This window comes from Neodiprion virginianus, chromosome 5, assembly GCF_021901495.1.
Source record: "Neodiprion virginianus isolate iyNeoVirg1 chromosome 5, iyNeoVirg1.1, whole genome shotgun sequence".
Taxonomy (NCBI): domain Eukaryota; kingdom Metazoa; phylum Arthropoda; class Insecta; order Hymenoptera; family Diprionidae; genus Neodiprion; species Neodiprion virginianus.
In genome coordinates this window covers 33,606,262-33,634,217 of record NC_060881.1, presented here as the reverse complement: position 1 = coordinate 33,634,217, position 27,956 = coordinate 33,606,262, and the positions used below count along the sequence as shown (strand labels likewise).

Genomic DNA, 27,956 nt, shown 5'->3' with positions numbered 1-27,956 from the left:
GTATAAAATGTATATATTGTGTAGAGAGATAGAGTTGTTTGGTTTATTAATTATTATTATTATTATTATTATTTAATTTTTTTTTTTTAAATTTTATTTTCTTGTTATTGTTGTCATTGTTATTCATATTTTTACACTAAGAGTAAATATCACAATCTATATGATAATGAGGAGTCAGTACATAATTTTATAATAGCTTGCCCTACACGTAAACCGATGCGTATACCTGATAATTAATGCTCCAGGATTTTTTACTCCGTAACGACCAAACATGAATGATTATTTTGTTCGCATACATTATGTTATATGCTATATCTAATTTTCTCATCGTCAACAATCGCCATTTTGTGTATATATATATATATCTATATGTAACAGACAGTTGTTATTATTATTGTTGTTGTTGTTATCATTGTTTTTGTATTTATTATTACTATTATCATTACTATTATTATTATTATTATTATTATAATAACTATTCCGTTCCATTATAGTTTCAGTAGAACTTACAGCAGTCTTTATATAAAAATTTGATTTAAGCGGTACAGATTGTTTTAACACACATACTATAATATAGACGATTCATAGTTATCGTATTATATATGTATATTATACATGCATGTGTGTGATAAGTTGCGAAATACGCCATACTATTTATTATACAATTCAATTTCTAGTGTTTGTGTGTGTAATATGTATGTTTATGTAATACGTATACACACGAATTAGGTAGGTACGCAGATGTTTATGCACCTGTAGGTGAAACAACGCGTTGTTGTGTAATACATAATGTTTAATATACGCTCGGATCCGTTGATTAACGTGTACATTATAAACGTGTAGAGCGTTTATATTCCCGGTTAAACCTGGCAAGATTCTACATTGAACATGTTCAATGTATTTGTATACGTATAATGCCGTTTACAATTAATGCATGCTTTCGATTTATACATACATACGCAATTTATCTATAATTTCAGTTTCACAGAACGGTCAGTTCTCTGCGTTTATTACACTATCTCGATTATTCATTATAAACTTATAATAACATTATCCGATCTCCGGGGATAATGTTGGAAATTTTGAACTTACATCGCGGATATCGGAACAGAGCCGAAAGAAATGTCAAGCACGTGACAAAATTATGATTCTTTAGTAGAAACAGTTTGCCACGTCTGATTTCGAACAGTTTTGCTCTGTTTCCGGTTCGTCTTATATGCCGTTGTTATTTATTATACTATTTTGTATCAGGTATACAACAAAGTCTTCTTTACACATCGACATTCGTATACATAAATTTATACGTAGAAACGAAACGAATTTTGTCTGCATATACATGTCAAATCGAGAGTAACGATAAAATTTTTCTCACATGTTATTATTCAACACGAATGAACAGGTTGATTTTCTGATTTTTCTTTTTCTTGCTATTTCTATCTTTGTATTATGCGAGTTGGGAAATAAGAATTACACGGTTTTTTTTTTTTTTTTGGTGAAAATCGAATCGATGTAAACGGAGAGTTAATAATTCCCGAATGAAGATAGCGGAAGAAGTTAATGAAAACGAAGAACAGGAGGATAAAAAAATTAAGAATCCTGGTGTCATTTCATGAGTCGTAACAATCATCATCTGCATTATCTTCTTGTTATTAAATTCCATTACATTACATGTACACTCATGAAATTCCATGAATTATTTTATTAAATACATCCTCTTTAATTGTTGGTAAAAGGACATATCGAGACCAAGATAAGAAATTTTACTAATATTTTAAAACGTTGAAAAATATAAATAGAACAAATAAGAAACATAAATACAAAATGCGAGTAGAAAATCAACATATAGTACATCTGAGTCTCAGCAACAGAAAAAAAGAGATACACGGTGCAAATCGGTATTTTGTTTTTTTTTCGTTTGTTTGTTTGTTTTTTTTTTTTTTTGCTCTTACAAGGAATAAATTGCTTCCTTGTGCAACTTGTTGTGTAAAAACAAAAAATTGTTTCAATTATTTACTCTAATTTAATTCAAATAATTCAACGATTAAGCGTTCATCGTTTTTTCCTTGTTTCTGCAATTTCTTTTCATTTTTTATTTTTTTTTTCTTCCTTTCCTTTACTTTTTTGTCTTCTAAATAAAACATGTACAAAATCTTCTTAACGTAGACATTTAATAATTACGAATTTCCATACAATATAAAGAAACTTGCCTAGGAAAAAAAAAAAAAACGTGAAATATATACACTTATGTAGAAATAATATTGTACAACGGGAAAATAAATTACTGGCGCTAATGATAATGCGATTAAAAATCATGAAATCTGACGGGGAAAAACGACTGTTGCATCAGCGCTACGTCTATTACAGGTATAAATTATGATATTTTGATATATCATTTATCAGACTTTATATCGTTTCGTCTTGTTCGTCACGGCAATTAAAACGAAACTTCGCGACGTTGCGCGCGTGCAAGCAATCATTAAATTTATACATCACGTGAATAAAAAATAAATTAAACCTAGTTATAAAAAAATATAATGTCTCCCATTCGATTGTTCAACGTCGATGTTGGTCAAAAAAAAGAAAAAAAAATTAAATAAAACTTCTCTCAGAAAACGTTCACAATAATCTGATCACAATTGTGGTTTCACGAAGAGAGAGAGAAAGGAAAAAAAAATTAACGCTAACAGATAATACACAGGGTGAATTCCTCATTGATAAAAAAAGAAAAAAATTAGCTAAAGTAAAAAACCAAACAACCATCACTCACTCAATCTGTACACGAATTTGCTAAACGATCATTTACATGCAAGAAAATAATTTAAACATTAGATTCAGTTGCAAAAAATTTATCCAACGTTTTAATATAATATAATTACAGTGCGGGCACTGTAAAACAACAATATCCCGTTTGTTTTTTCTAGTTTTTCATTATGTTGTTTTTTTTTTTTTTTTTGTTCGTTTTCATTTTTTCTAATTATATATTACAAAAAATTACTGCAGCCTCGAACGGATCCCGGTACCTCACCTTTCGGCGAACTGAACCAAACTGCTGCTTGTGAACTGTATATAAAGCGGTAAACCGACGTGCAAAAAAGATAATTGGGGAGAAAAAGTAGAAACAAAGTAATTAGAAAAATGAAAAAGAAACGGAAAAACAAATTTGAATTTCTAAAAAAATGAAAGACAGATAAATTTGTTCCGCGTTACTTTTTGCCGCCGAATCTCTTTAAGCCTCTTTTCGAACGGTTGAAATTCGGCGTAAAGGTACAGAAAAAATGGAATACTTAACCCATAAGAATTTTGGGAAATAATTCGAAATATTTAAGAGGTAGTTCGGTAAACGAGGCGTGTGCAAAACCTTTAGCCTGGAGTAGGTAGAGTTTTGTGTCAGTGAATGTTAAAGTTGTATTGTTTACGGTTGGACGTGATGCGGAGCCAACGACTAACTGCTAACGGTTCAGGGTGGCAGTTGGACCAGGATATGTCCCCGAAATGCGGGTAAGGTGTCGACGTTGTCGTCGCCTCGACTTGAATCGCGGTTGAATACTCTTGCGAAAAATCGTGTTTACTCCGTTTCAACGCTCTGGTAGTTGAGCCGCTCATGTGGCTGTTATTCCGTTTCCCATTGATTATTTGGTTCGCTGACACCGAAGCCGAGGATGTTGCCGCCGTCGCGGTTGGTACGGAGTTTTCGAATATGCTCAAACACGGCATCGACGCCTGGGCGGTGTAGGATTTACTAATAGGGGAATGTAGAGCGTTGCTGATGGTCGATGGTGGGATCTGGACGATTATTTGGGACTTGCCGGAGTCCTTGTAACCGGAAATCGGCGAGTATATCGTTATACTTTCGGAGTCCAATTCCACCGGAGTTTCCGCCTCCAGGATGTTCGATATCAGCGGCTGGGCCGTAGGTAGAGAGGCCGGAACGATCGAGGGCGCCGGTGAAACTGTGCAGGTCGCAGGTACGAGAGTGGCGATCGAAGGTTCCCCGTTCTTAGCGGTCGCCGGCGACAAGGACGGGAGCAGAACCGATATGGGCGCAGTTATCGAACCCGGTATGCCAGCCGAGTTGACCATCGAGGACTCCAGGCCCAGTTCTTGGTTGGCGAAGTCTTCCTCGAGCTTGGTCTGGAACAAAAATTCAAGTCAACCTTTAGCTGGTATCTTGGGGTCGTTCGTGATTAAGAGTTTTTAACCTTTAGCTGGCACCTTCATCTGGTATAACATTGCTGAGTCCTTGGTATCGATTAATATTAAAAATTATTGTTGCGACCTTTTTTATCTTGTGAGACAGTTAAGTGCATGTCCAAACAAAAAAAAAATTAAGTAAAAATATTTAATTGCTTCGTTACAGCGAGCAATTTTCGGTTGGGGTCTTCAACGACCATAATGTGTTAGTAATGTTATACCAGATAATGGTGCCAGCTAAATATTGAAGAAACTCAGCCATGGTATCCCTGGTCAATAAAATGACAAACGTGTAACATTGCTGGCACCTTGGTGTCGAGTAATATTAAAAATTATTGTTACGACCTTGTTTATTTTGTGAAAGACAGTTAAGTGAATGCCCAAAATCATACAAATTAAGTCAAAATATTTAATTGCTTCGCTACAGCAAGCAATTTTCGGTTGGGGTCTTCAACGACCACAATGTGTTAGTAATGTTATACCAGATAATGGTGCCAGCTAAATATTGAAGAAACTCAGCCATCGTATCCCTGGTCAATAAAATGACAATCGTGTAACATTGCTGGCACCTTGGTGTCGAGTAATATTAAAAATTATTGTTGCGACCTTGTTTATTTTGTGAAAGGCAGTTAAGTGAATGCCCAAAATCATACAAATTAAGTCAAAATATTTAATTGCTTCGTTACAGCAAGCAATTTTCGGTTGGGGTCTTCAACGACCACAATGTATTAGTAATGTTATACCAGATAATGGTGCCAGCTAAATATTGAACTCAGCCATCCCTGGTCAATAAAATGACAAAAGGGACAAAATGACCGTGTCTCAGGATTTCTGAATTCAACGTCTTCAACGACCCAAGGTGTCAGTAATGTTATACCAGATAATGGTGCTAGCTAATTATTAAAGTAACTCAGCCATCCCTGGTCAATAAAATGACAAAAGGGACAAAATGACCGTGTCTCAGGATTTCTGAATTCAACGTCTTCAACGACCCCAAGGTGTCAGTAATGTTATACCAGATAATGGTGCTAGCTAATTATTAAAGTGACTCAGCTATCCCTGGTCAATAAAATGACAAAAGGGACAAAATGACCGTGTCTCAGGATTTCTGAATTAACCCTTCAGAAATATTTCTTGGGTCATAAAAACACGTACCCCTAACGGTTACCCATAGCGGTACATAACACAATAACCCAGAGGGTGGTGGTGGTGGAGGGAGGGGGGGGGGGGGTGATGACGTTTCGAGCATTCGATCTTTTATCTCAAGACTCGATTAATAGATCCTTGTGAAAAAATTGATGGGTATCCATTACCAAAAGACCTCTTATGTAAGTTAATTTGGGCGCGAAGGGCCATTCCCAAGGATCCGAATAAAATTCTTTTTAACAATTCAAGGGTTAATATCTTTACCTTTGGCAAGGGGTACATATCAGGCAGAGAGAGAACCGGCGGTGAACTCGGCGTCGCCGAATCACTGGCCGCGTTAGCGTGTACGGCACCGATCACAATCGCGTTCAAGCTCTGACCCGCGCTCGACGAGGAGGACGAGGACGAAGACGTTGAGGTCATCGTCACCGTTCCCGTCAGAGTCACTTTCGTCGAACTCCTCGCCGGCGGGAACTCCTTCGCGGCCCGGTGCTCGGCGAGGAGTTTGTCGAAGGTTTTACTTCGGCCCGTGACCGTTCTCCGCAACGAGACCGTGTGTGCCTTGCAGGTGAGGGAGCGGGTGCACGGCTTCCCCGTCTCATCGTTCCAGACACCGCAGTGCCGGTCCGGGTCATACTCCCGGTCCTTGAGCAGCGAGCGTTCAGGTTTCGGCTTTTTCCGACGTTGGTGGTTCCCACTGCCCGGGCTTTTTACCGGGCTCGAGCCGACCGTTGAACCGCTGTTCGTTATCTGTATCGGAATGTTTTCGAGCGGCGAACGCGGCGAGGATAGAGGTAATTGTGGATGGAGGTTCGCTTGTTCAGCCGTGCGTTTGTTCGACGTAGTATTGTTCGTTTTACTGCTAGACGGGAGCTGCGACGTCTGGGTCTTTTTCAACTTTGATACTTTGCAGTAGGCTGTTTTGGCTATCGGTTTTACTACCGGGTTTGCAGGCGGCGGCAGGTTCACTGTACCAGATGGATGTCGTATTTCTGTAAATAAGAGACAGTCTTCGTTTAAGCTGCGTGTCTTTGTTAAACGATAAAGCATGGTAAACAAGCTGCAGGACGAATTGATACGAACCCATATGCTGTATCAGGGCTTGTGGTTTAACGATCGCGTTACAAATTTCGCAGACCACTCCGTAAAACGCATCCCTCTCTGGGCAAAAACCATATAGATCGATATCTGAAATATGAAAATAAAATTCCAGATAATTATAGGACAACTATAGTCCAAATATTGTCTTCTTCGATTACCATATCCATACAGAAAAATGATTTATCTAATTAATTAAACTGCACATTGTCCAAGATTTTGAGAACGTTTTTGCTCTCATCCTGTGGCAGAAATTCTCTGCTTTTCGTATGCTTCTTTTTAATCCAGATTGTTGATAAATGCTTTTGCATCAAGCAGAATTCTCTCTTCCTGCATCGTACGTGCATCAGGCACAACTGAGAGAGAAACATGAGATCCCTTATGTTATATATTTCGCTTTTGATTAGGCTGAAGTACGTTTGTTCTAATGGTACTCGGCACATTATCCAAAGCTTCAAATTTTTTCTTGTGCTTCATCACAGTTCTCGTTTTTCTTTATGGTGTCAATTGAATACCATGGGTTCTCGGATTACACAATGTGCTTTGAGATTAAGAACAAATTGCAAATTATCAATGTAAGAGGCATCGATGGTCTTCGAACCTTCTCAGAAAGCATGAATGAAAAACAAATTGATTCCACGGCATTTATGCACCAGTTTGTCATCGTTTCAAAATATTGTCTTTCAGTACATCATGCTTATGAACACATTTTATTCAGCTGGCTCATTATTTTTTTGTTTTCTTATTCTTTTCATCACAACTACGTCATTCACACACTAAAATTTAATTGCGGGCAACAAAATGAAGATAAAACAAATAAAAGTAAGCGTCAAGCAATAAAAAGTACTTTTTGTTTTTAATCCAAAAAAATAACTACAACATTACAAATGTCTTAATACAATATAACTATTATTATAAACTGGAATAATGGAATTACTTCGTTCTGTTGATAATATATATTTTTATTTTACAGTTTATATTTTACCTTCCGCAGCAAGTCGCATTACCGAGCTTCGTGGTTCATCTTCAGTTTCATCGTCACCTAAATTACAAAAATAAATAACGTTGAGAACAACAAGAACTATGCTATTATAAATTTGAAGTGTGAAAAAACATAGGAATATTGTTTGTTGATTTTTTTCGTTTACGCACTAATATTTGAAAAATAATTTTACATAAATATTGTGTTATGTCTACGATGTGGATAGTCAAGATCCAGAGAGTAGATAGCAGAGAGTGAAACATCCACGAAAGAACGAATGTCAGACAAAGAATTGTGAGAATAAAGTAAGGTTAGGTTAGGTGGTTGGGTTGGTCAGATCGGTTGTGTGTGAAACGAGGGATTTAATATGTCTGACAACCCACTCCTAGGTGCGACTGGACGAACGTAAACAGGGCTACTTACTCAGCGGTTTATCCCTTCCAATTTTTTCTATCCAACTGGACCATGGTTGACCGTGAAAAAATGTTGGGCTGTCACTTCCCGACATGGCAATTGGGCTTCTAACGCTTCTTACGTTTTTTTTATCGAACCGTTTATTCGGTTCAGAATGCGATGCTGCGTTGTTGTATGCAATAGTATGTTATGCTCGGCACAGGGTGGAAGCGTGGCCGCTCGCTCTGCCGCTGCCCGCTATTATGCCTCCTCCCTAGGCGTGCGGCCCAGCAGGAGTACTAGACCGATCGGAGTCGCCGTCGTGCCGAGCAAGTCCTTCTGCTCGCCAGCTTATGGCCGGTGTGTATGCGCGCACATGTATTATGCACTATACCTGACTACGATGCGCGCACTCACACGTAGACACGGTATGCACGCACGTGCACTCGGAACGATAGTATTGGTGGTATGTCGGTGGGACGGTTGAGCATGAGCGTGTGCACGCACTTCTGGAGTTAATGCATGAATCGCACGGGTCTTGCTGCCATTTAGTGCTCGTTCGTGTTCAATCATACGCAGGTATGCGAATACAGATATTTTTCTTTCTTTTGCTGAATTTCAAACGATTACAACCGAGTCTATTGGTTTCTTATCAGTCGATTACAGGTTCTTCGACGACATATTTGTTCCTCTGCAGGATCATCTCTGTTAAGCCAGATCTCGGTTTCCCTGAACTCTGAAGCTGAGGTTTCTCAGTGCAACTTGCCAAGTGTATAACGTAACATACGTTCGTTTGGTTAAACTCTGCGCAGTCATATCCTCGTGTCTTTCTCTAACGCGAGTAATTAGATGAAGACAGAGATACGAGATGCGCGTAAGGGTTGTAAAAGTAGTAACTGCAGGTAACGTCGCAGCTATGCATTTGTGATATACTACAGCTTACTGTATCTTCCGTGTATGCATGGGTATAGAAACGGACACTGATGCTATCATAACCGGCAGGTTTTCAGCTCAAGGCTTGAAACATGTAATCATTTATGTCCAATTTACTTTGGCGAACCATCGGCTACGTCAATAGTGAGACGTATACGTATTGCAGTCCAAGATTAGCGTTACCATTGGCTGGATGAAACAACGTACATGTAAGTCATAAACAATGGCCAATGAAATCAGTGCTAGTCAACGTAGTGCTTTTTCAAAGCGACTCGTCGAGTATGGCTTATTGGTTTTGCGAAAGCATAAATGGAACATACCTGTAGTGTAGTTCGTGCTGTGAACCGTCAGGGGTTGTCATCGTTCGTTTGTTGCCAGCACCCAGCAGTCTCGGCTGTGACAGGAGAAAAAGTCTGGGGGCACGAGATCAGCCCTGTTTGAAGGGCATAACCGCAGGCATATAACGGCAAACAGGCGACCCTGAGGATTGATCCGTGAATTTGGAGACATTTTTGATCCAGGGAACAATTCATCTGCAAGAAATCATCCTTCGCATAAAGTTTTGAATATCCAAATACCCGAAATCGTGCCTGATAAGTGCGCGGCTCGCTGCGGTCGCGCATACGATTGTTACGACGCGAGCTCAACAAAATGGCTGATATCTGGAAACAAAGCGTTGTATGCCGGTAAGAAAAATCAATTTATTTAAGCCCAGGTGAATCCCGACGGACTATGTCCATTTCAAAACGCTCCTGTGGTTTACACGTGAAGTTTTTTTTCACCTGACGAACCTGAATAGCCGGTTCCTCATTGGTAGAAACGCATATGAAAAACGTCAACACTCCACACGCTGGGTAAATATTGATATGGTCGTTGAAAAAAGGAGTACGATTGTCCCGTTTGTTGTTGGTTGACAGTACATACCTATAACGTACTTTTCTACGCATGTAAATGTGTATACTATGTATGTGCACACTGCGTAGATTATGTACTTATTATATTCCTGTGTTACTTGTGCAAAAGATATAAAACTGATATGATTTGCAAAATATGTAAATAATAAGCAGAAGAAGGAAAAAAATACCAAGATTAATTCTTGTGATCGATCAGATATCCCGTTACAAATCGTTTCCCCACTTATCCTAATGGTGGTTTTCTCGTATTGAAGGTACTTTGTAAATGGCATCTGTCGGGAAGGAAATAATTGCAGATACCAACATGTTCAGGGCGCAAGACAAGATCCGGCCCCCAGTACTGCAGCAGCAGACCAAAATACTTCACCCAACACAGGTCCATGCCGTTTCTTCAAACAGGGCTCATGCAAGTTCGGTAGCCGATGCAAATTTAGGCACTCTTCTCGCGACGAACCTGCGCCTTCTACCGCTGGCGCTTCGTCATCTCATACTAAAACCACTGCTCCAAGCAAGATGACAAATTTTTTACCAGAAAATAAGTAAGTTTCAATCAAAAAAGAGTTTGCTAGTATTTGGAATGCAGTTTCAAGCTCAAAAATTAATACCCATATGGGCATCTATATTAAAGTTGATCAGATGTCTAAATTTCACTGGTTTTATTCGTAATGCTAAGTTCTCCCCTTGGCCATGCAGAAACCTGCGAACCAACAACTCCATTATCACTTTGAAAATATCCATAAAACTACATCAAAAGAATACCATTGATGACAAATACTTGAAAAATGTTCAGTTGTACGACAGTATTCAATTACCTACAACTTGGCTATTGTTAAACATCTCAGTGGTAAAGAGGAGCGTCCACGTGCAGAGGAATGGGTGAAAGCGCCAGAATTCGTTCCCTCGTGCCTGTCAGCTGCGTCATCCTCAACTTCAGAATCAGCTAGCACCTCAGCCTCAACCTCAACACCTTTATCTTATGCCCAGGCATTAAATCCTCATGGCCAAACCTCGAATCCAGCCTCTGAACCTCTTTGTCCGTATGCGGAGGCCAGCGGTATCTGCAAAAAAACAGACTGCACATACCTGCACGGAGACATGTGCGAACTGTGTGGCAGAGCTGCTCTGCATCCGCACAATGAGGAACATCGAAAAAGACATACAAATGTAAACTAAGTATAATTGTAGTACTTGGTTTCTTCCGGAGATTGTATAATTTTATAATGTTAATTTGGATATTCTTGTGATTCATATCATTAACAGGCCTGCGTCAAACAGCACGAAGTCAATATGGAGTTGTCGTTTGCAATTCAGAGAAGCAGAGAAAAATCGTGTGGTGTTTGCTTTGAAACGATTATGGAAAAGTCGTCGCGAGAACAGAGATTTGGTATATTGCCCAACTGCAATCACTGCTTCTGCTTGACCTGCATAAGGAAGTGGCGGCAAGCTAAACAGTTTGACAATAAAATTATCCGCGCTTGTCCCGAGTGTCGCGTCGCGTCTGACTTTGTCTGTCCTAGCATGTATTGGGTTGATACCAAGGAAGAAAAGGAAAAACTGATCGTCGATTACAAAGAAGCATTAAGGTAAACGCAATTCCACTAAAGGAACTAAAGGTCATCTTTGTCAGTCTTGTAATATGTAACTTTACTTTCTCCCCTAAACACAGCACCAAGGACTGCAAGTATTTCAACAAGGGTCGTGGAAAATGTCCCTTTGGTAATAAGTGCTTTTATCTACACGCCTTGCCAGATGGTACAAAAACAGATGTCGGACCGCCTGTGCGGCACCATCGCTATGCCGATGCTGACATAGACTTTCTACAAGTAAGTCATTGGCAGGGGATTTTGCGTAGAGAATTATCAGAACCAAATATCTGATAACGTTCTGACTGCTGCGAACATTTATTTTGTTACTACAAATGTCGACAGGGAAATTTTTCATTTACCTCCAGATAATTTTTTTAAAGCTTAGTTCATGACTTCTTAACTCCTAAACTGTGATATTTAATGAACACTGACTGCTTATTACATAAGTTATTAGCTGTAAAACGTAGAAATGCCTAAGATTACTGTGATAGAATTACGCATACCTCTGTGCCTAATCGCTAAATTGATCTGTGTTTTTGTAGAATTAGAATTATGCTTTAAACAGTTATTAAAACATTTCCAACAAGCTACTACTTAGTCAAAGCATAATACAAAAGTATTAGTAGCCTGTGATTGTTAGCTGTGATTAGTTTTTCGTTTATAAGGCTTTTTGTCAATCTGAAACTAGAAGGATTTTTGTTTCAACACTGACACATGTATGTTTATGCCAAAATATCGAGTACATTTTTTCTCCTTGGATTGTCATAAGCGACCACATCGATCGAAATTTTTAGTTCTCACTGTGAAAATTTCGAAACATTATCCTTTTTTTGTTTTCGCATTCTAACGAATAAATGTTATTATTACATTGATGTAAGAACTTGATATATAAATTCAAATAAATGTTGATACCTTTTAATTTATTTTACCTATCTTTTGTGTCCTTAACAGCAGATGATCTTGTGGGACTTCCTTGACGAGCGAGATAATCGTTGGATGTATAGCATTGACGACCTGGAAGAAATCGTTGCCTTTTTCTCTGATTCCGAAGACTCCGATTGGTCAGAGTATGAATTATTTTTTGATTAGTTCACAGCCGCTACCCTAATCTTCGTCTTCTCATTTAATTTCGTGTTAAAATTAACAACCACATCGTAGTTATAACTTTCTGCGAGCCAAATTCAAATACCTACCTTGCAACCATTGCTGTTATACTTGCTGCCGTCAAAACTCTACAATTTGCCAATAGTACTTCGAGTCTTAATTATTTTGAATTTATGTACTTCTAGCAAAACATTTAATGGGCTAATTAATATGTTGCTGCTCACGTGAAATTTTTTTAAAAGTTTTTTTTCATCCGGACACTGCCCTTGGATGAGCTTTATGCAACTAATAATTGTTTAAAATTACTACTAGACTCGAAGTATTATTGGCTAAATAAATAACCCTACCTCTAAATTCTAATTAATTGTTAAATACTGTATTAGTAATATTTTATTTTATGTTATAAATAACTAATAGTGCGAATGCCTTTGGGTGAATATTTGTGTATAGATTTTTGTGTGTGACTGAAGAAATGTTCGGGGTTGGGGGGGGAGTAATATTCCGAAAAAAAACAAAGCTGGAAGAATACTTAGAAAAAAATTTTGCAACAAAAATCGAAATTGAATATACGATAAATTTGTGATAGTTAGAAAAGGCGAAGCCACGCCTGACAACATTGCTACTGCCTCTGTTGGTATTGTTGCTGTATTTATTAAGATAGCTTTATGTACAGTGATTTATTATTATTATTATTATTATATCCGGGTTAAAAATAAGAAACTAATTAGAGATTATTAGGTATGGGCCGATGATACGTAAGTTGTGAAAACTTTTCACCCCCAGATTAAAATACGATAACATCACGTTCCACGTAAAGAACAAAAACAAAGGACACAAAAAAAATATATCGTTATGTTCACCCGAATTGAATTTTGACGCTATTTTGTTAACATCGTTACTATCAAAGATTTGAGTATTACCAATGTTCATATGTATTATTGTCGTTTTAACGTGTCTACAATATCGTCAATTCGAATTTTGACTCATGAAAGGTAAAGAAAGACAGAGAACCGAGTATAATTGAGTCACCGACCAAATAGAAGATATTGATGATCAGTAATTCGTGATTTGATTTTAAAGTTTTACACCGTTGAATAATTGAATTCAATACAAACAGTCATGACCACCATAAAATGATGGTTCAAGTAGCAGTAATGGTTTCAAAATTCAATTTCATCATTCCTCAAAACCTTCATATATATATACAATATACACGCATGCATAGGTATATATTTGTATATATATATATATATATATATATATTTATGTATACATATGTATTTTATGACAGCATCGGCCCACCCCTAGTTGTTATAACTATTTTTACATTATTGCTACAGTATATATGTATCTATGTATGTATGTATGTATCTATGTATGCATGTATGTATGGACTGTGAGGCGGTTATTAAGACTATAGTTTGGATTCGAGGTGTCCCTTGCTCTTTATCAAGAATCCGATTCGATATGATCGAAATTCTTACGATAGTGTTGATGACCTGTTGATTTACTGTGTTATCGATTGAAATAGAAAGTGTTTAACGCTGTTAGAAGTAATTCTTGTCAGTATAGATGTGAAAGAAAAAACTTAAACGAAAAAAAATGCGGAATGAAAAATAAGCACCAAAAACAATAACGTATTCCGAACTCAGGCGAGTAATTGAATTATTTTCATCACTATACGCGGCGTAAAAGCCGGTCGTAATTATTGCACGGAAAATACAGGTCAATTTTTAATTCAGTATGTTTGGTTCGATACATTGTACGATTCCGTATACGTTAAAGAACGCATGTAGATAGAAATGTGGGTCTAGGCAATTTAGATTCTTAAAATATAACAATATACGAATTTCATGCCTACGTAAGAGTGATTAGAAGTGTATCGTCTAGTACGGGTTAATATCCGTGTTTTCAACACATTTTCAGGCCAGTTTACTTGATTAATTATTCAATATACATACTCACCTAACATTATGCGCTGTTATCCATATGCCGCATTATCGTATAATACGAGGACACGGCATGGTCCCATGGCCAATATCATCTATCCTTAACGTTTGGTCTTTAAGCTCTCATTTTCGTAATCTGTGAAACAATAGTGAACAGAACGAAAACTGTGTTACGCATACGTATAGAAAATAATTAACTGGTATGACAAAGTAGGTAAAACAAATAAATTCACTTATTAGCCCTAGCCAATTGCCGTAGCCATATATGAGTTAAAATAATTTTTTTTTTTTTTTTAATGTGCTATCATTGTTTTTATGTCTGTAACAGTTATTGTTGATAACGATAAGCTTAAAAATGCCCAACTGCCAATTAATTGTCGAGTGAAATAATAATGGTGATCTAGTTTTAGATATACCCTTCTAACAATAAACTTGGTTACAAATTTCATTAATCGCAAGTTTCAAACTTCTATTTGTAATTCGCGCAACGAGACGCCATGCCTGTCCTGTAGTTTTTGTAGCTCTGTGCCTTGTCTGTACAATTAGCATACATATCACATTTACAAGATGATTGATTAATTGTTGATGATGGCTTCAAGATCTTGGGTAAGTCAGTCCTGTGTTACATTGTGTAAGTTTTTTTACAAAACTTTTCACTTGAGATGACCTCGACCGATGGCAATTTCGTAAGAAAAGTTTAGCAAACAAGACATGTTGGACCATCTAATTGGCGGTTTACTATTTAGCCCCTTGTCTGTAGATAGGATAATTCTTTGATTTTAAAAATCCAAAAAGTACGCTTGTAGCATTAATATTTTCCTGTCCTTATTTTAACACAATTTAAAAAAATTTTTTTTTCAATTTATTCAATCGAGCTGCGATAGACAATTATTAGCACTTTTATTCGTCGCTCGAAACCCAATGCGAATCTCTATGAATAACAAATAAGTATAGCATCAGGGCTAACAGTTATTCGAATTCAAACATTAATTAGTGTACATAATTTGTATATTGAATAATAAAATAATACAATTTTATGAAGAATGAATAATGATTGCATAAGGCGGACTGGCGCTGCCTGATATATTACTTTGCAAACACAAAAACGGGAAAATATGAAAACGGATGGGACGAGGTGAGGATATGAACGATATGTCATACCAAGTATACGTGTATGTATACCTACACCTACAATTTACATAGATAATATATAATATACTCATATAAAATGGGTATTTATTTAAATAAATATCGGACATTTTTGAACCAATTTGTAAAAGTAATACGCGTCCTTCAACACGTAGTCTTTAGCTCTTAAATACACAACAACGTTTTCTTAGTTATAATAATATATTATTATTGATTGTTGTTATTGTATACAAAGGCACTTGGATTCAATTTACACGTCTGTGGTGATAACAATTTCTATCTTCACAATGATAAATATACACGTGATACGTGCCTACAATTGTATGATTGTATGATTTCGTATCATTTTTCTGTTCATAATAGCCGATAATGATAATAACCAATACTAAATAATGAACACTTTTTAAATCTTATATATATATATATACATACGTATAACGAAATTAAAAAGTCACCTATTACTTTTTTTGACAAGTCAATGATACCCTTTTAGTCACAGTCTAACATTTCTCATTCTATTTTTTTTTTCGTTTTCTTCTTTCATATCCGATTGTTGCTAAATAATGTAAGTACTAACAAAATTTTTTATGTACGTACATTTTGATCGTTTCCCTTTTGAAATCACATAATATAGGCAGTAACTTCTGCCTGATAGGTTGAAAAAAAGGCAAATTTCACTTATACTAACTAACATAAGGCACTTTAAGTGAATGTGAAAGGCACCATACTCGTACTTTCAGTTAACTTTATCGTTGAACTTTAGTTGAAGGTCAACTACGCTATTATCAATACATTATTGTTCTACATTTAAGTCTTTGATACAGTTCAAAAATAGTCGAAAATTCAAACTGTGAAACAGATATTTGATCCAATGTCCAATTATCGAATTACTTTTCAAAGTAAAGTAACTGATCTGTTAATTTTTCTTTTTTGTCACAAAGTATCTTCGACATTGTGACATTGAATTCCGCGCTGCTTTAAACCAGCGTTGCGCTTGATGCCGCTTCTTTTTCCGAAACGTACCACTCCTCGCCCCCTTCTTCCGGCCTGCAATTAATTACGAGTAATTTATTGAAAGGGGAAAAAAGTGCTTCAAAGACACGGCACATCTGGCAGGGTGTTAGTTACTTCATCCTATATTATTGAAAACTACCTCAGCGCGTTGTACGGCTGACAAGTCATTCGCTGAAGGGGTTGATAAATCCTTTTTTGAACTGGACTAGGCACAGTTCTTTCCTCTAGATTTTCCAGCCTCAGTTCTTGACTCATTTGTATCATCATATTCACCCTAGGATCTTGGGGTAGTTTTGAACTACTAGATGTATTGGCGGCGATCGTAGCATTTTTTCCGATAATAATTGAACTTTGCGACGCGGCCGGAATGGTAGCGGCGTTTTCGTTTCGTTTGCGATACTTCGTAGAGTATTTGTAGAAATCGGACATTTCAAAGGGTTTCGTCACCTCTCTGTACGGTTGGTACTTTCCAGCCTGAACTACGGTGCAATTTTTCGGCGATTCCAAGGTCCGCTCGTTGTTGTTATCTGGCAGTTTCGATTCCGCTGGTATTTCGAAAATCTTTTGTGGCTGATGATAACGACTCTGCGGCACTCGCTTTTGGTCCTCAATCACTGACGCGTCCCTGGCTATTGGCTTAGTCTTTAGAGCACCCCCGATCAACGGGCGGTGAACGATGCCGGACATGGCAGGGGGGCTGGAACCGGAATCGAGAGAAGTTTCGTACCACCCTTTCTCCTTGCCCTTGGAGCTGGCGTTGTCAGTGGTGTCCTTATCTTGTGAGTCTTGCGACTGTCCCGAATTCCACGTCTCCACACTCCCGAGAGATTGAGTTCTGAGTAGCATTCTGCTCGGGGGTTGAGTTGCCGTTTGTTCCGGCTGTGGGGGATTCAGGGGAACGTTATGTCGCGGTAGAAGCGACGTGCTCTTGCTCCCTGCCACAGTGTGGTAGCGAATTTGATGGTCAGCACTGTTTGGCCCTCCCATATTTTTTGCGTGCTGAGAACTATGACGCTTCCTGCGATCCAGGCTCCCGAATTTATCGACCGGCTGCTCGTCCGGGAGCCAAATTATCTCGTCTTCGTACCGCATCCAGTACCCGGGTGGCTGATGCGGGTCATTCGGGGGCCCGTTTGTTCTCGACGAAACTCTGTTACCGACCATTTCTCGCATTTCTCTCCGCTGGGGTTGTTGCTGCTTACCGAAACCTGGCTGATAGTCGGGTGTGTGAACGTAACGACGAACGTTGCCCTCCATTTCATTATAGAACTGCGGCCCGGTGGAATGAAACCGTAAAATCTCATTGTCGGGGATTTTGTACTCTGGGTATTGCTGATGATTTTGCAACATTTGTTGCTGTTGTTGATGCTGCTGCTGAAGCTGCAATTGCCGATAACGCAGCAGCCTCTCCTGTTCTGTGTACGTGTTGGGGACGGGCCTATAATTTCTTTCCGCGTCCAAGTAGTGATTCGGATTCCGCGAGCCTCCGCTTCCGTGGGAATAGGTTCTCGCTCGGTATTGATCAGGGAGTATATACACGTTATGATTGTCGTTCAGGTCGCTGTCTACAAGCAGCTTAGGACTTTGCTGACGAGTTGTGGCAGTGGCTATCGGATGAGGCATTCGGTTTTGATTGTAGACAGTTGTCAGTGGCGAGTGCAGGTGTTCTGGCTCCTGATATCCCGTTCCTGGATAAGTGTTGTAGTTGTTTTCTTGCCCTAAGGGGCTTAGACTAACCCCGCCTTCTTGAAGCAAGCCTCTGGCCGATTTCGATGATCTGTCGCTACCTGAAAGTAATTTTGAATCATGATTTCAAAAAAAGTTTTCTTTCACCTCATTAATGAATTGATTATCAATTGGAAGTTAGGTCTTTTATAATCAGCCTCTCTAAGGTTGAGTGAATTTTATTAGGGGCCATCGATTTTACCAGTTGATTCTAATGGCGGTCGAGGCTTTTTGATCCTATGCTTTCCATCTCTTTGTGGGTGGGGTTGCGTTGCGTACGACGAAACATGGGGAACCTGTGAAGCTCGCTGACTTTTTCCATGAGCCTGTCTGACGAAATTGAGACGCACATCTAGTTCCTGAAGACGACGTTGACTCTGTTGATAGACAAGTCTATGCTTGCGACGTACAGCTTTGCTCTCCGCCGCATCATTGAAGATGCTCAACGCAGCTTCGGCAATTCCAACTTGTACTTGGCGTTCCAATTCTAGTGCAGATTCCTCCTATCGAAAAATACGATGATTATAAGAATACTGCGAGGGTAGCGACGAAAGGTTTTCACAATTGCTAAGTCTTACCGCTTCAGTCGTCTTGAGTTTATTTATCAGATTTTGGGGATAGGTAAAAGCAGTGCCAACTCTCCGCCGAAAACTCGGGGGACTTTCGCCAGGCTCCAGTGGTATTTCTGGCGGTAAAATGCCGGTTAACTCAGCCTCGTCTATACAGATATTTTTGAGTTCGTTGTTCTTTTGAATTAACTTTTCTTGCAGAGCTTGACGACGCTGCTGCAGCCACTGTAGCCTTGATGTCAGCGGTTCCTCAGTCGCCGGTCCCGCCCCATTCTCATTCCCTGCCATAACTGAAGAGGGTCAAATCAGTTTTACTTCTACACACACCTCTATGGGACGGATTGAATATTTTTTAACGAATTTTCCATAATGTTGGTTTTTTCTCGAATAGTTCACAATCTAATTTTTTGGCTGTGAAGAACTGTTTTTATCTTATGCCCGTCACTGCGGTACTCACCCATATTATCGTAACAACGGCAGCGTCCCGTTTCTCGTGATTACATCATTTTTCCATTGAGTCACACGCGAGGTTTTCTTCGTCCCATTGTTATTATTATTGCTCCCTTTATTGTTGTTATGATTCTATTGCGCGTATTATTTCACACAAGCGTTTCAACTGATCGTGAAAGCATGAGCATCATTTCGACGAATTTCTTTGCGAAATATACCAACGATTAACGGAACGTTGCTAGGTTATGTTGCGTTTGGTTACGTACAATTAAAAACACTTTGTTCGATCTTACATTGGAACAAATTTCTTCCCGCAGTATTAAACACTGAGTTAGCTTTTCTGTCGATAATTATCGATCGATATCGGCGATTGATTTCAAACGTTTGTTTACAAGTTAAAGGATTATCTTTTAAACGTCAGACGCAGGAAAGGACGCGTCGATGACATCGGTTGGGCGTCGAGTTCGATTCTCATTTACGACAGTGCGTCAGTGTGCATCCATGGGTATGCATTGTACAATGTATGTGAATGTATGCACATGGCCGACCGTAACATGACCGATGTTCAAACTTTGTTCGAGACGCTTTTCACTGGTCATTGTACAATGATTGTACCATTTGGACCGAATGTAAGTACGTGGTCAAGTTCAATTTGGCCTGACAATTTCCAGTTGATTACTGAGCTACATGCTGGATTAACTGAATCTAGTGTTTAGGTTTTTGGAGAATTATGGTGGTCAGCGAGTCCTGTTCAACAATCGTTTTTGCCCTGTTGCTTCAAAAGCGGTCAACAGTCGATTTATTCAAAGCCTTCGGTGTTTGAAACACATAGTCACAAATTGATAATGGTGGAGCAAACTCCAAACTTGTCGACTGCTTTTAAAGACTGAATAATTCAAGCTGTTATCAAACTGTCTCAAGGTGTTTTCCATTTACTAACCTAAATTGGACCTATAGTTGACCCATATTGACTTGCAGTCATAAGCAAACGTATGACAGATCGTAGCAAGAAGTCAAATTCTCATATTTATTTTGTTGATAATGTAGGCGATCACTTTGCGAATACTGGAATTGAAAATCATAATTCCTATATTTGTCTGCTCATTTTCATCGCATGATGCGTTTTCCAAGTATGTAAACCGTGTAGCAAGTGTTGGTAATGTAGATCGCAATATTTTTCATTATCTTATGAGCAACCAAGTCTTATCATCGTCTAATGATCTTGGTGTTGGTCGATAACAAATTTTTTAATCTAAACTATTTATCTCCTCTGTTCCAGATTGCATGGTTTTGCCAATAAGATGAACTATAGCGACAATGAAATTATTTTCAACTGTTTTTGTGGAAGACAAAAAATGCGACCGTGTGAACGATCGGGACAATGTGAATCTTCAACACCTAAATACATTATCTAGCGATAGTAAGTAGTCGCACAACTGAAGTGATCCATGGTGTTACTTCATTGGGAATCGCGTACCGAAGGATGATCAATAATAGCAACGAATTAATTCGACACGTTTCGGCACAGGTGAAGCTGCTGGTAAGATTGTCGTAACGATAATAAAAGCACATTGCTTGCGCTCTTGCACAGACTCTAGGGGGCAATATTTAGTCTTGGAGTTTTACGTTAAAATCAGTAGGAGAAATATTGATCATATAAGGGGTAAATGTTGTTAATAATGCTCTGTGGATATTGTAATTCGAATGGTACTAATGAGCCACAAATCAAACCCAGTAAAAGAATTATAGTGGTACTGCTGCATTGGACAGCATAGACTTCTGTAGAAATATTATTTTTTAGGAAAGCTTGAATTATATATTAAATATTCATTGGGAATCAGATTCGGTTAGAATGGCGGATTCCGCTGAATAAAATGTAATTACCGAGAAAAAAATGTTCCTAATCTTCTATGCCTCTGTGAGTATTTTACAACTGATGATTTCAGCGTATTTAACGTAGTATATAGTTATATCCCTATCTCGATTGAAAGTAGGCATGTATATACCTATAACTACCATTTTATGGTACTTCGTCATTGATGCGAAAGTATGAGCTCACTACCGTTATTGTTTTACAACGGAGAAAGCTGATATATCCATGTAAAATAATGAGTTTGTCTTAATTTTCTTATTCAAAAAACTAGTAATTGACGTTCTACTAATTTATCCTATAAATAGTTGAGAACAGCCTTAGTCACCGGGCTGTAAATTTGTTATTTTTTTTCATATACGATGGTCGGCCGCTTGTCAAAGTAATAATATATTTACTTGTAAATCATAATTAAATATCCATTATTCAAACCTCTCACGAATCATACATTGCCGTTGAACGGTTACACCTAGTCTTTTGCGGACTCCTGAGCAGGTGCAAAGGAAAGTAGAGGAATAAAACGACGACAAGAAAATAAATAAAAGGAGATTAGAAAAAAACATTTGCCGGATCCTCTTACTGACGAAACCAATGTTTAATGGCCGCTGAAATCCGGTACAACCGTTTTCCATAATTCCACGGAACCTGTGAAAAAAAATTTACATTCCTCAAGCTTGATTTCTGTTTTACGTCTTCGTCTTTTTTTAATTGCTGTAATTTGAAAATCATGCTCTATAAGTTGACTGGCCGGCCTTGGCCTTCTTACGGTTATTTACCATATCCGTAGATCGTGGTAGTGTTACTCCGTTGAAGGTAATCACTGCGCATACAACCATTAAGTGACACAGATTTGAAATTTTGCGAAAAAAAAAGGAAAAGATCGCGAAGAAAGTAACAAAGGAACGAGTTGAGTTGACGATGGTAGCAGTAAAAGTACTTTGCTAACTCGTAGGACACGAGGCTTGTAAACACAGATGGATATGATTTTAGCAAGATTCTAAAGTTTCCGATCTGTTGGATGCTGTGAAATTGATGTAAATCTCAATAACCTTGATTCAGGGTGCAGGCTAGAACATCGGCCTAGAAACGCGCGATGCAATCCATAAAAGGTTACCGAAAACATGCTTCATTTTTGAATACTGACTCATTGGCGCGTGCCAAAGCATGTATATTGGTAGTCTCTATAGTACCTACATTGAGCAACAACTCTCTATCTTTTCAAACACAGTTACTATATGCTGTACTGCTATTTTATAGACGCAGATGCTATCCTCCCCTTTCGCGAGAAAGCAAATTACACAAAACAGATCCACATCTACCTGCAAAATTCCCATCCGCGTGTCCCAACAACGCTTACATCGTCTTATAACCTATGCCTAATTTCCTTTTGGTACATGGGAACACATTAAGATGGGATAATAAACTGGTTGCGCACGATCCTTGAACCGCACGTCACCCACAGCTTTGAATATATTTACCAATAACCATACTTAATACACGCCAAGTATTACATCATAATCGATCATCGATGAAATGTCCAGTTATATATACCCCAGAGGATTGGTATCCACTCGAGAAACACAGGATGTAATTATCTGTTGTATACACTTGTTTGATTTATACTTTTTTTCCTCCTTTCCGCAAAAGTCTTTGTGATCATGACCCTGGAGTGGTATTTTTTTTGTCTGCCATACCCCAGCGGTTTGTTTGTTCTTCTACTCGCGACATATGCGCTGTGGGAAAGCATTCGATAAACCGGAAACTAGTATTATGGTAACCCGCGGGAATCACCCGAGTGTTGCACTTTTACTTTTCCGAACGTATGCCGGAAATGCTTTGATTCGATCTTTCGTCTCAGTGAGCAATCGGAATTTCCAACCGGTTGTTATACCTTCGGCTGGTTCACTGGAGCAATTAGCTTACGAAGTGTAACTATGTAGCGATTGTCGACGCCGGCTGGATATCTGATTGGCACAGTACGTTCCGTTTGTCGCCTGAACGGTCTGACTAGTTCCCGTAAATTGACGTGAAACATTACGTCTATGTTTGCAATTAGAGGTGATCGTGTAAAATATAGGACTAGAAGAATAGGTACACGTATTTTACAGTTTATTACACCCACATCGATCATACACGAATGTGCAGAGAACAGACTGCCTGTTCAGCGCTTAACAGTACATAACTATAGCAGGGTGTCTATAGAGTTTGTATTTGATAATTCAAGGAATTGAAGAATTTTCGTGTTAAACAATTTTTATTACTGATCATTAAAAAATTTTTTTTTGTCGCTTCAAGTATTTATAGTCGTATCACATAACATAGCTAACGATGAATAGAATCCGTAAATAATGTTGTTTTATTTCCCTAATTTATACTATTACGACATATTAGAATCAAGTACGAATCAATTTTCAAAACTGATATGCTTACATTGCATTGCCAATATTTACGGTGTGTGACAAAGAGAAAATACCATGTCAAAACGGCCACCTTACAGGTAAAACAGAGAAATATTGTACAAGGGGTACAACAGACTCAGAAACTTCTTTACCGTGAAATGCATTGTTTTTACGTTTTATTCACCTTTTTTTATACCAGCTTTGAACGTATTTACAGATCTGTAATCGATTTGACAACCTAAATTGTATCAAAAAATAACACAACGGAAAAATCTCAAGGTCAGGATTGAAAGTCCAGGCTATATTCAGGTTTTTAAGGCTCTAAAAAAATTCAAAGCTTATTCCAGGTCTTCAAGGTTCTGTAGACACCCCGCATAGTCGTACGTTTGTCTGCGATCCCTCTGCGTGTATGTGGCTGGTGGCATCAAGGAGACTGAGGAATCTGTCGAGCTTCGGGAATCCCCGGAATTCCTGGAGTGACCCTAGGCGGTACGCTCGGGTGACCAGCAATGCTGGTATTCCCGAATTTAGATGGACATCCGGGTCGCGCGTTGCACGAGTGTCCTCCAGTGCTGCACGGTTCGAAAACGGGCTCGCACTTCGAGCCTCCGGAGCACACGACACCACGACATGCATGGTGCAGGAATTTATCTCCTGATACAAACCGAATTATCGCAGAGTTATTTCGGATGACAGGGAATACGGTAAGAATGAGCGGTATGGACTGACATTTATCTCTTCATTATACACGTGTAATCTCTTTCATTTATCTATTGACTCAAAGATTGTGAAGGTATCTTTATACAGACCTGAGTGAGTGCTCAAAGTAATTTCAGTAATGCGAGGAAGATGCTGAGTAAGTAATTAAATAGATTGAAAGCTGAGGGGGAGAAGGAGAGAGAAAATGTATGTGAAGAAAAATTAAAGTATGTTTCTCAGTGAAATGAACAACATTCTTGAACATCTTTGGGAATACGGTGAATTTTTTTTTATAGGGAAACAGAAGGAATGGATGATAATTCATTAGTTTTCAGATCTGTAACCTGATCCACGAGTGGATTGAGGGCAACGTTAGTTACGATCAGTCAAGGGTTTTGGTCCACAGGAGGCAAACACAGGGATTTTTTCCAACAGGCATGAAAGCATCAAAGTGCCCTGAACATAGTGAAGCTTTGTGAATGAAGAGTATTAGTAGGCGAGAAATGATGAGTTTATAGTCCACGGATATAATCCTGTACGGCAACAACCTGCACCATGTTCCGAAAGTATATAGTAAGCAACGATTTTGGGTCATCAGATAATCGGATCTATAAACGTGAGCAGTCGTAAAGGTGAAAAAGTAAAATAGAACGTGCTCAAGTTCGATGAAAGGATTTGAGAATGGCCACATGCTAGAAGCTGTAGTGGGACCTTGTTACAAATTCACTGGATAGGTTTACGTGGCAACTATTAATAGGCGAGTGTCTAATGCAAAAACTAGTCGTCTGCTACTCACCGAGCCTGTGAAGACAGGCCACATCGTGACTGCATCCGTTTACAGCTGTGCAGCCCTGCGGTTGCCGAAGAAAACAGTGATCAGGGGACGAGCAGTTCATGAGGATGCACTGCGCGTGGAACCGGACCGCTTCGTCTTCCGGTATGCAGGCCTGAAGGACGCGGCAGGGAAACCCCCGGCATTTTGGCTCGCGAAGTATGCAGGATAGACGAACACCTGGGCATTTGAATCCAGCGCAACTTGCGGCCTGGTATTTCAACTCACTTCCTGCAATCGAAACGTGACGTCACTGGGTAAAGAAGTTCCAGGAATCAGGACATGGACGCAGGCAGATTTCTCGAGAGAAGCTAAATCGGTTGTGATAGTGTATCTTGGCAATTGTTTTAGCTCGATATTCACTTTCGCAACTGTTTTTCAACATCCTGCTTCTGACGGTGATTGCAGCTTGGCATACAAGCGTAACTTCTAAGTGTGTCTCGATGTATGCTGTACCGTTAAAAGTCACGGGTTTTAGAGCGCGGTTGAAACAGTTTGCGTCATAATTGTTTGCCATTTCATATTGTGGGGGTATTTTTCTCTCCTCGTAACGATTTCGCATTAACCCCGATAAGAGCGTATGAATAATCGTGAATAATCATTCGCTTTACCAAACAAGATTAGCCCCAAAGAAGCTCACGGTGGGGTCTTTCCATCTGGAGATGAAACTAAGTACTTGGAGAGTGATGACGAGGTGACGAAGGAGGAAGGGACGTTGCACTGACAAGTCGCGTATCTGCCTCGTGAGAGCTAATAATCAATTATTGACACCAACTTATTGCTCACCAGCGATACAGCGGGCTCTAATGTCTGTGTCGAGACCTGTCCTCTGGTCTTTTACATATCTCGTACTGCAACGATAGCTTCGAGAGCATCTCACACTGTCGCATGAGCTTGGTGTTCGTACAGCTGCGAGTTGAAAAAAAAAAAATCAAAAAGAAAACGAAGGAAACGAAATGGGATATTGAATTAGTGTTTCGCTGACTTGGACATTGATTTGTTATTTCCTCATTATTCTCACACCACACATACTCTGATGTACGATAACGAGCATTCCATGACATGCATTTTCAGCTCAATTGCCACCCGATTACACGACTTCGAATTCTATGCTCACGGTTGTTTTCCTCCTTGCTGCAAAACACCATGCTGGGACAGGGTGGTGACCGGCACCAACTCCTTCTGTACACACAGCGTGATTTTTCACCGCATATCAGACGACGACACTCCATTTTCATTTCTATCGCAACAGAAGTCGTTATTTCTGAACCTTGTTCAATTTAAGAGGAACCGGTCTACCCTGACCTAATAAGTCATACCTTTAATGATGAATTGGTCCCGCGCAAACACGGATACTGGGCCATGCGAAAGACTCAACAAGCTCCAAAAAATTAGCACGACCACTGAACTTGCCATATTGCATTGCAGAAACTCGCGCACAACTGCATTGCAGTTCGTCGGAAATGTTCGACGAATCACCTCAGGGTATATAAACTTGCACAGTATATTCATTGTCCCATGCCAGCTGCGAATATCGATCCGCGGTTGATGTTGATTTTCGAAGCTTTGTATTGCCCGATGAATGCCGGGTGAGAATAATAGTACAAAATGGTATTCTGCTAATTGGATACTGAACCTAACAAATGCATATTATGCAGTGGTAGAGGTGGTTCTGATGCGCGGTATGGTAAGTGAATTTTTCGATCACGTTATTCTTCGAAGATGTTATTGGGTCTAACGTTTCCATTATGCCCTGTAAAAAATTGATCAAAACTGGCCGGTTCGGACTGCTATAGAACAATTTTCATGGTCAATTCAGAACTTGAACCACAGATAGCGTTGGATTGACGATGAGTATACGTTAGTATACAGACACGAAAAAATATTCTATACAAGTCCACACCTAATTTTTTCTTCAGTATAGTTCCTGCATACCAACAATCTCAACTCATTTTCCTAAATAGTGTACATCAACTTTTTTCCTTCTGTTTTTTTCACCACAATTTGTGAGCGCGATACGGTCACAATAGGGTCAGACTAAGGATTAATGTATCAGCTCGCAGCGCGCTATCAATTCAATTACTGAGAATTTCCTTGACGTGTGAAATTGAAAAATAAATCTGTCCGTCAAGCCGAAGCTCAGGCCCGTCGTATCGCTCGACGATGATGGCGCACGACGTCTGCAGGGCTAGTAAAAGGTTGTCGTCGGGCGGGAGGGAGAGGGGGGGGGGGGATGGTGGTGGTTGTTCTGTACGACAGTAATAATTGTGGACGAAGGCGATTGAATCAATGAGAGTTGCGTAACGGGAGAACGGGGAGGGGGCGACTTTTGACCTCATCAAGCAGAGTCACGCTCTGGCAAGAACTATTTATTGCCTTCGACAGACGCGTCCGCGGTTATCCGATAACCTCGAGTTGTTGGCCCCTCCTGCGGCAGTCGAGTATTAGTGACGAGCCTCGAAGCTGCCAGTGGCATTCCGTTCTGTCATCCCCTCTTACTCCCGCTTGACGGATCGCCGAATTCTCGCCCTCTCTCTATCTATCGCTGACCAACATTTCACGAATTATAAAGCTCATTATTTCACGCTCGCTCGTTATACACACGCCCATTTCTTCCCCCCGAAGGGTACAAAACGCCGCGTGACCGTTTCTCGACGATGTCTCGTGTAGTTGTGCAATTACATAAATCGCTTGATTTAACATAAACATGGCGACATTCGAACGGATTATTCATCAACCGGACCGTAAACAACCGACATTGCACGTCGGTTTCGAGACCTATGAAAGCTTCTCCACGCCTCCGGGGACAATTAATCAAATGCTCTTGTACAAATTCTCTAACTCACCTGAAATAACCGAATTTCAACTCTCTATCTCTCTCTCAGCTGCATTACATACCTATGCGGATCGGAAAAGGGGGAGTGATTGATATTTTGCAAGTAGAGGACGAGAA

The 27,956-nt window shown here is 39.3% G+C and overlaps 4 protein-coding genes across 7 annotated transcripts; 1 reads left to right on the top strand and 3 right to left on the bottom strand.

Moving 5' to 3' along the window:
- Window positions 1-1,399: 1,399 nt before the first annotated feature.
- LOC124306374 (ataxin-7-like protein 1) lies at window positions 1,400-8,129 on the bottom strand. Of its 4 annotated transcripts, none has more exons than XM_046767001.1 (6): window positions 7,841-7,920; window positions 7,421-7,477; window positions 6,597-6,791; window positions 6,421-6,525; window positions 5,602-6,329; window positions 1,400-4,131 (listed from the first exon to the last, which is right to left on the bottom strand). In XM_046767001.1, the coding sequence occupies exons 4-6, from the start codon at window positions 6,422-6,424 to the stop codon at window positions 3,388-3,390; spliced, it is 1,476 nt and encodes a 491-aa protein (XP_046622957.1). In that variant the 5' UTR covers window positions 6,425-6,525; window positions 6,597-6,791; window positions 7,421-7,477; window positions 7,841-7,920; the 3' UTR covers window positions 1,400-3,387. The 4 variants fall into 4 exon arrangements, with proteins under 4 accessions (XP_046622957.1, XP_046622958.1, XP_046622959.1 ...); XM_046767002.1 differs by having other exon boundaries at window positions 6,608-6,791; XM_046767003.1 differs by having other exon boundaries at window positions 6,642-6,791.
- Window positions 8,130-9,101: 972 nt separating this feature from the next.
- Window positions 9,102-12,484, top strand: LOC124306376 (probable E3 ubiquitin-protein ligase makorin-1). Its single transcript, XM_046767005.1, has 6 exons — window positions 9,102-9,429; window positions 9,912-10,196; window positions 10,500-10,821; window positions 10,918-11,240; window positions 11,324-11,480; window positions 12,195-12,484. The coding sequence occupies exons 1-6, from the start codon at window positions 9,395-9,397 to the stop codon at window positions 12,330-12,332; spliced, it is 1,260 nt and encodes a 419-aa protein (XP_046622961.1). The 5' UTR covers window positions 9,102-9,394; the 3' UTR covers window positions 12,333-12,484.
- Window positions 12,485-14,027: 1,543 nt separating this feature from the next.
- LOC124306373 (uncharacterized) lies at window positions 14,028-19,669 on the bottom strand. Its single transcript, XM_046766998.1, has 5 exons — window positions 19,211-19,669; window positions 18,763-19,043; window positions 18,387-18,687; window positions 16,599-18,246; window positions 14,028-16,492 (listed from the first exon to the last, which is right to left on the bottom strand). The coding sequence occupies exons 1-5, from the start codon at window positions 19,212-19,214 to the stop codon at window positions 16,423-16,425; spliced, it is 2,304 nt and encodes a 767-aa protein (XP_046622954.1). The 5' UTR covers window positions 19,215-19,669; the 3' UTR covers window positions 14,028-16,422.
- Window positions 19,670-23,321: 3,652 nt separating this feature from the next.
- On the bottom strand, window positions 23,322-26,430 carry LOC124306377 (neurogenic locus notch homolog protein 2-like). Its single transcript, XM_046767006.1, has 5 exons — window positions 26,323-26,430; window positions 26,121-26,243; window positions 25,790-25,912; window positions 24,968-25,234; window positions 23,322-24,126 (listed from the first exon to the last, which is right to left on the bottom strand). Exons 1-5 carry the CDS (start codon window positions 26,417-26,419, stop codon window positions 23,897-23,899), a joined length of 840 nt encoding a protein of 279 aa, XP_046622962.1. The 5' UTR covers window positions 26,420-26,430; the 3' UTR covers window positions 23,322-23,896.
- Between the last annotated feature and the right edge of the window lie 1,526 nt (window positions 26,431-27,956).

Bases quoted from the DNA above. Each gene is read 5' to 3' on its own strand.
- LOC124306374 (XM_046767000.1), bottom strand. From the start codon at position 7,925: ATGTCGGGAAGTGACAGCCCAACATTTTTTCACGGTCAACCATGGTCC. The intron at 7,478-7,840 runs GTAAGTAGCCCT...TTTGTAATTTAG, and splicing joins TGGAAGGGATAAACCGCTGA to GTGACGATGAAACTGAAGAT. The intron at 4,132-5,601 runs GTAAAGATATTA...TTTTTGTTCCAG, and splicing joins ATATGTACCCCTTGCCAAAG to ACCAAGCTCGAGGAAGACTT.
- LOC124306376 (XM_046767005.1), top strand. From the start codon at position 9,395: ATGGCTGATATCTGGAAACAAAGCGTTGTATGCCG. The intron at 9,430-9,911 runs GTAAGAAAAATC...CTCGTATTGAAG, and splicing joins AAACAAAGCGTTGTATGCCG to GTACTTTGTAAATGGCATCT. The intron at 11,241-11,323 runs GTAAACGCAATT...CCCTAAACACAG, and splicing joins GATTACAAAGAAGCATTAAG to CACCAAGGACTGCAAGTATT.
- LOC124306373 (XM_046766998.1), bottom strand. The intron at 18,688-18,762 runs GTAAGACTTAGC...ATTTTTCGATAG, and splicing joins AACTCAAGACGACTGAAGCG to GAGGAATCTGCACTAGAATT. The intron at 18,247-18,386 runs GTAAAATCGATG...AATTACTTTCAG, and splicing joins ACCGCCATTAGAATCAACTG to GTAGCGACAGATCATCGAAA.
- LOC124306377 (XM_046767006.1), bottom strand. From the start codon at position 26,419: ATGGCAAGTTCAGTGGTCGTGCTAATTTTTTGGAGCTTGTTGAGTCTT. The intron at 26,244-26,322 runs GTATGACTTATT...CTGTTGCGATAG, and splicing joins GGACCAATTCATCATTAAAG to AAATGAAAATGGAGTGTCGT. The intron at 25,913-26,120 runs GTGAGCATAGAA...TTCAACTCGCAG, and splicing joins CAGCAAGGAGGAAAACAACC to CTGTACGAACACCAAGCTCA.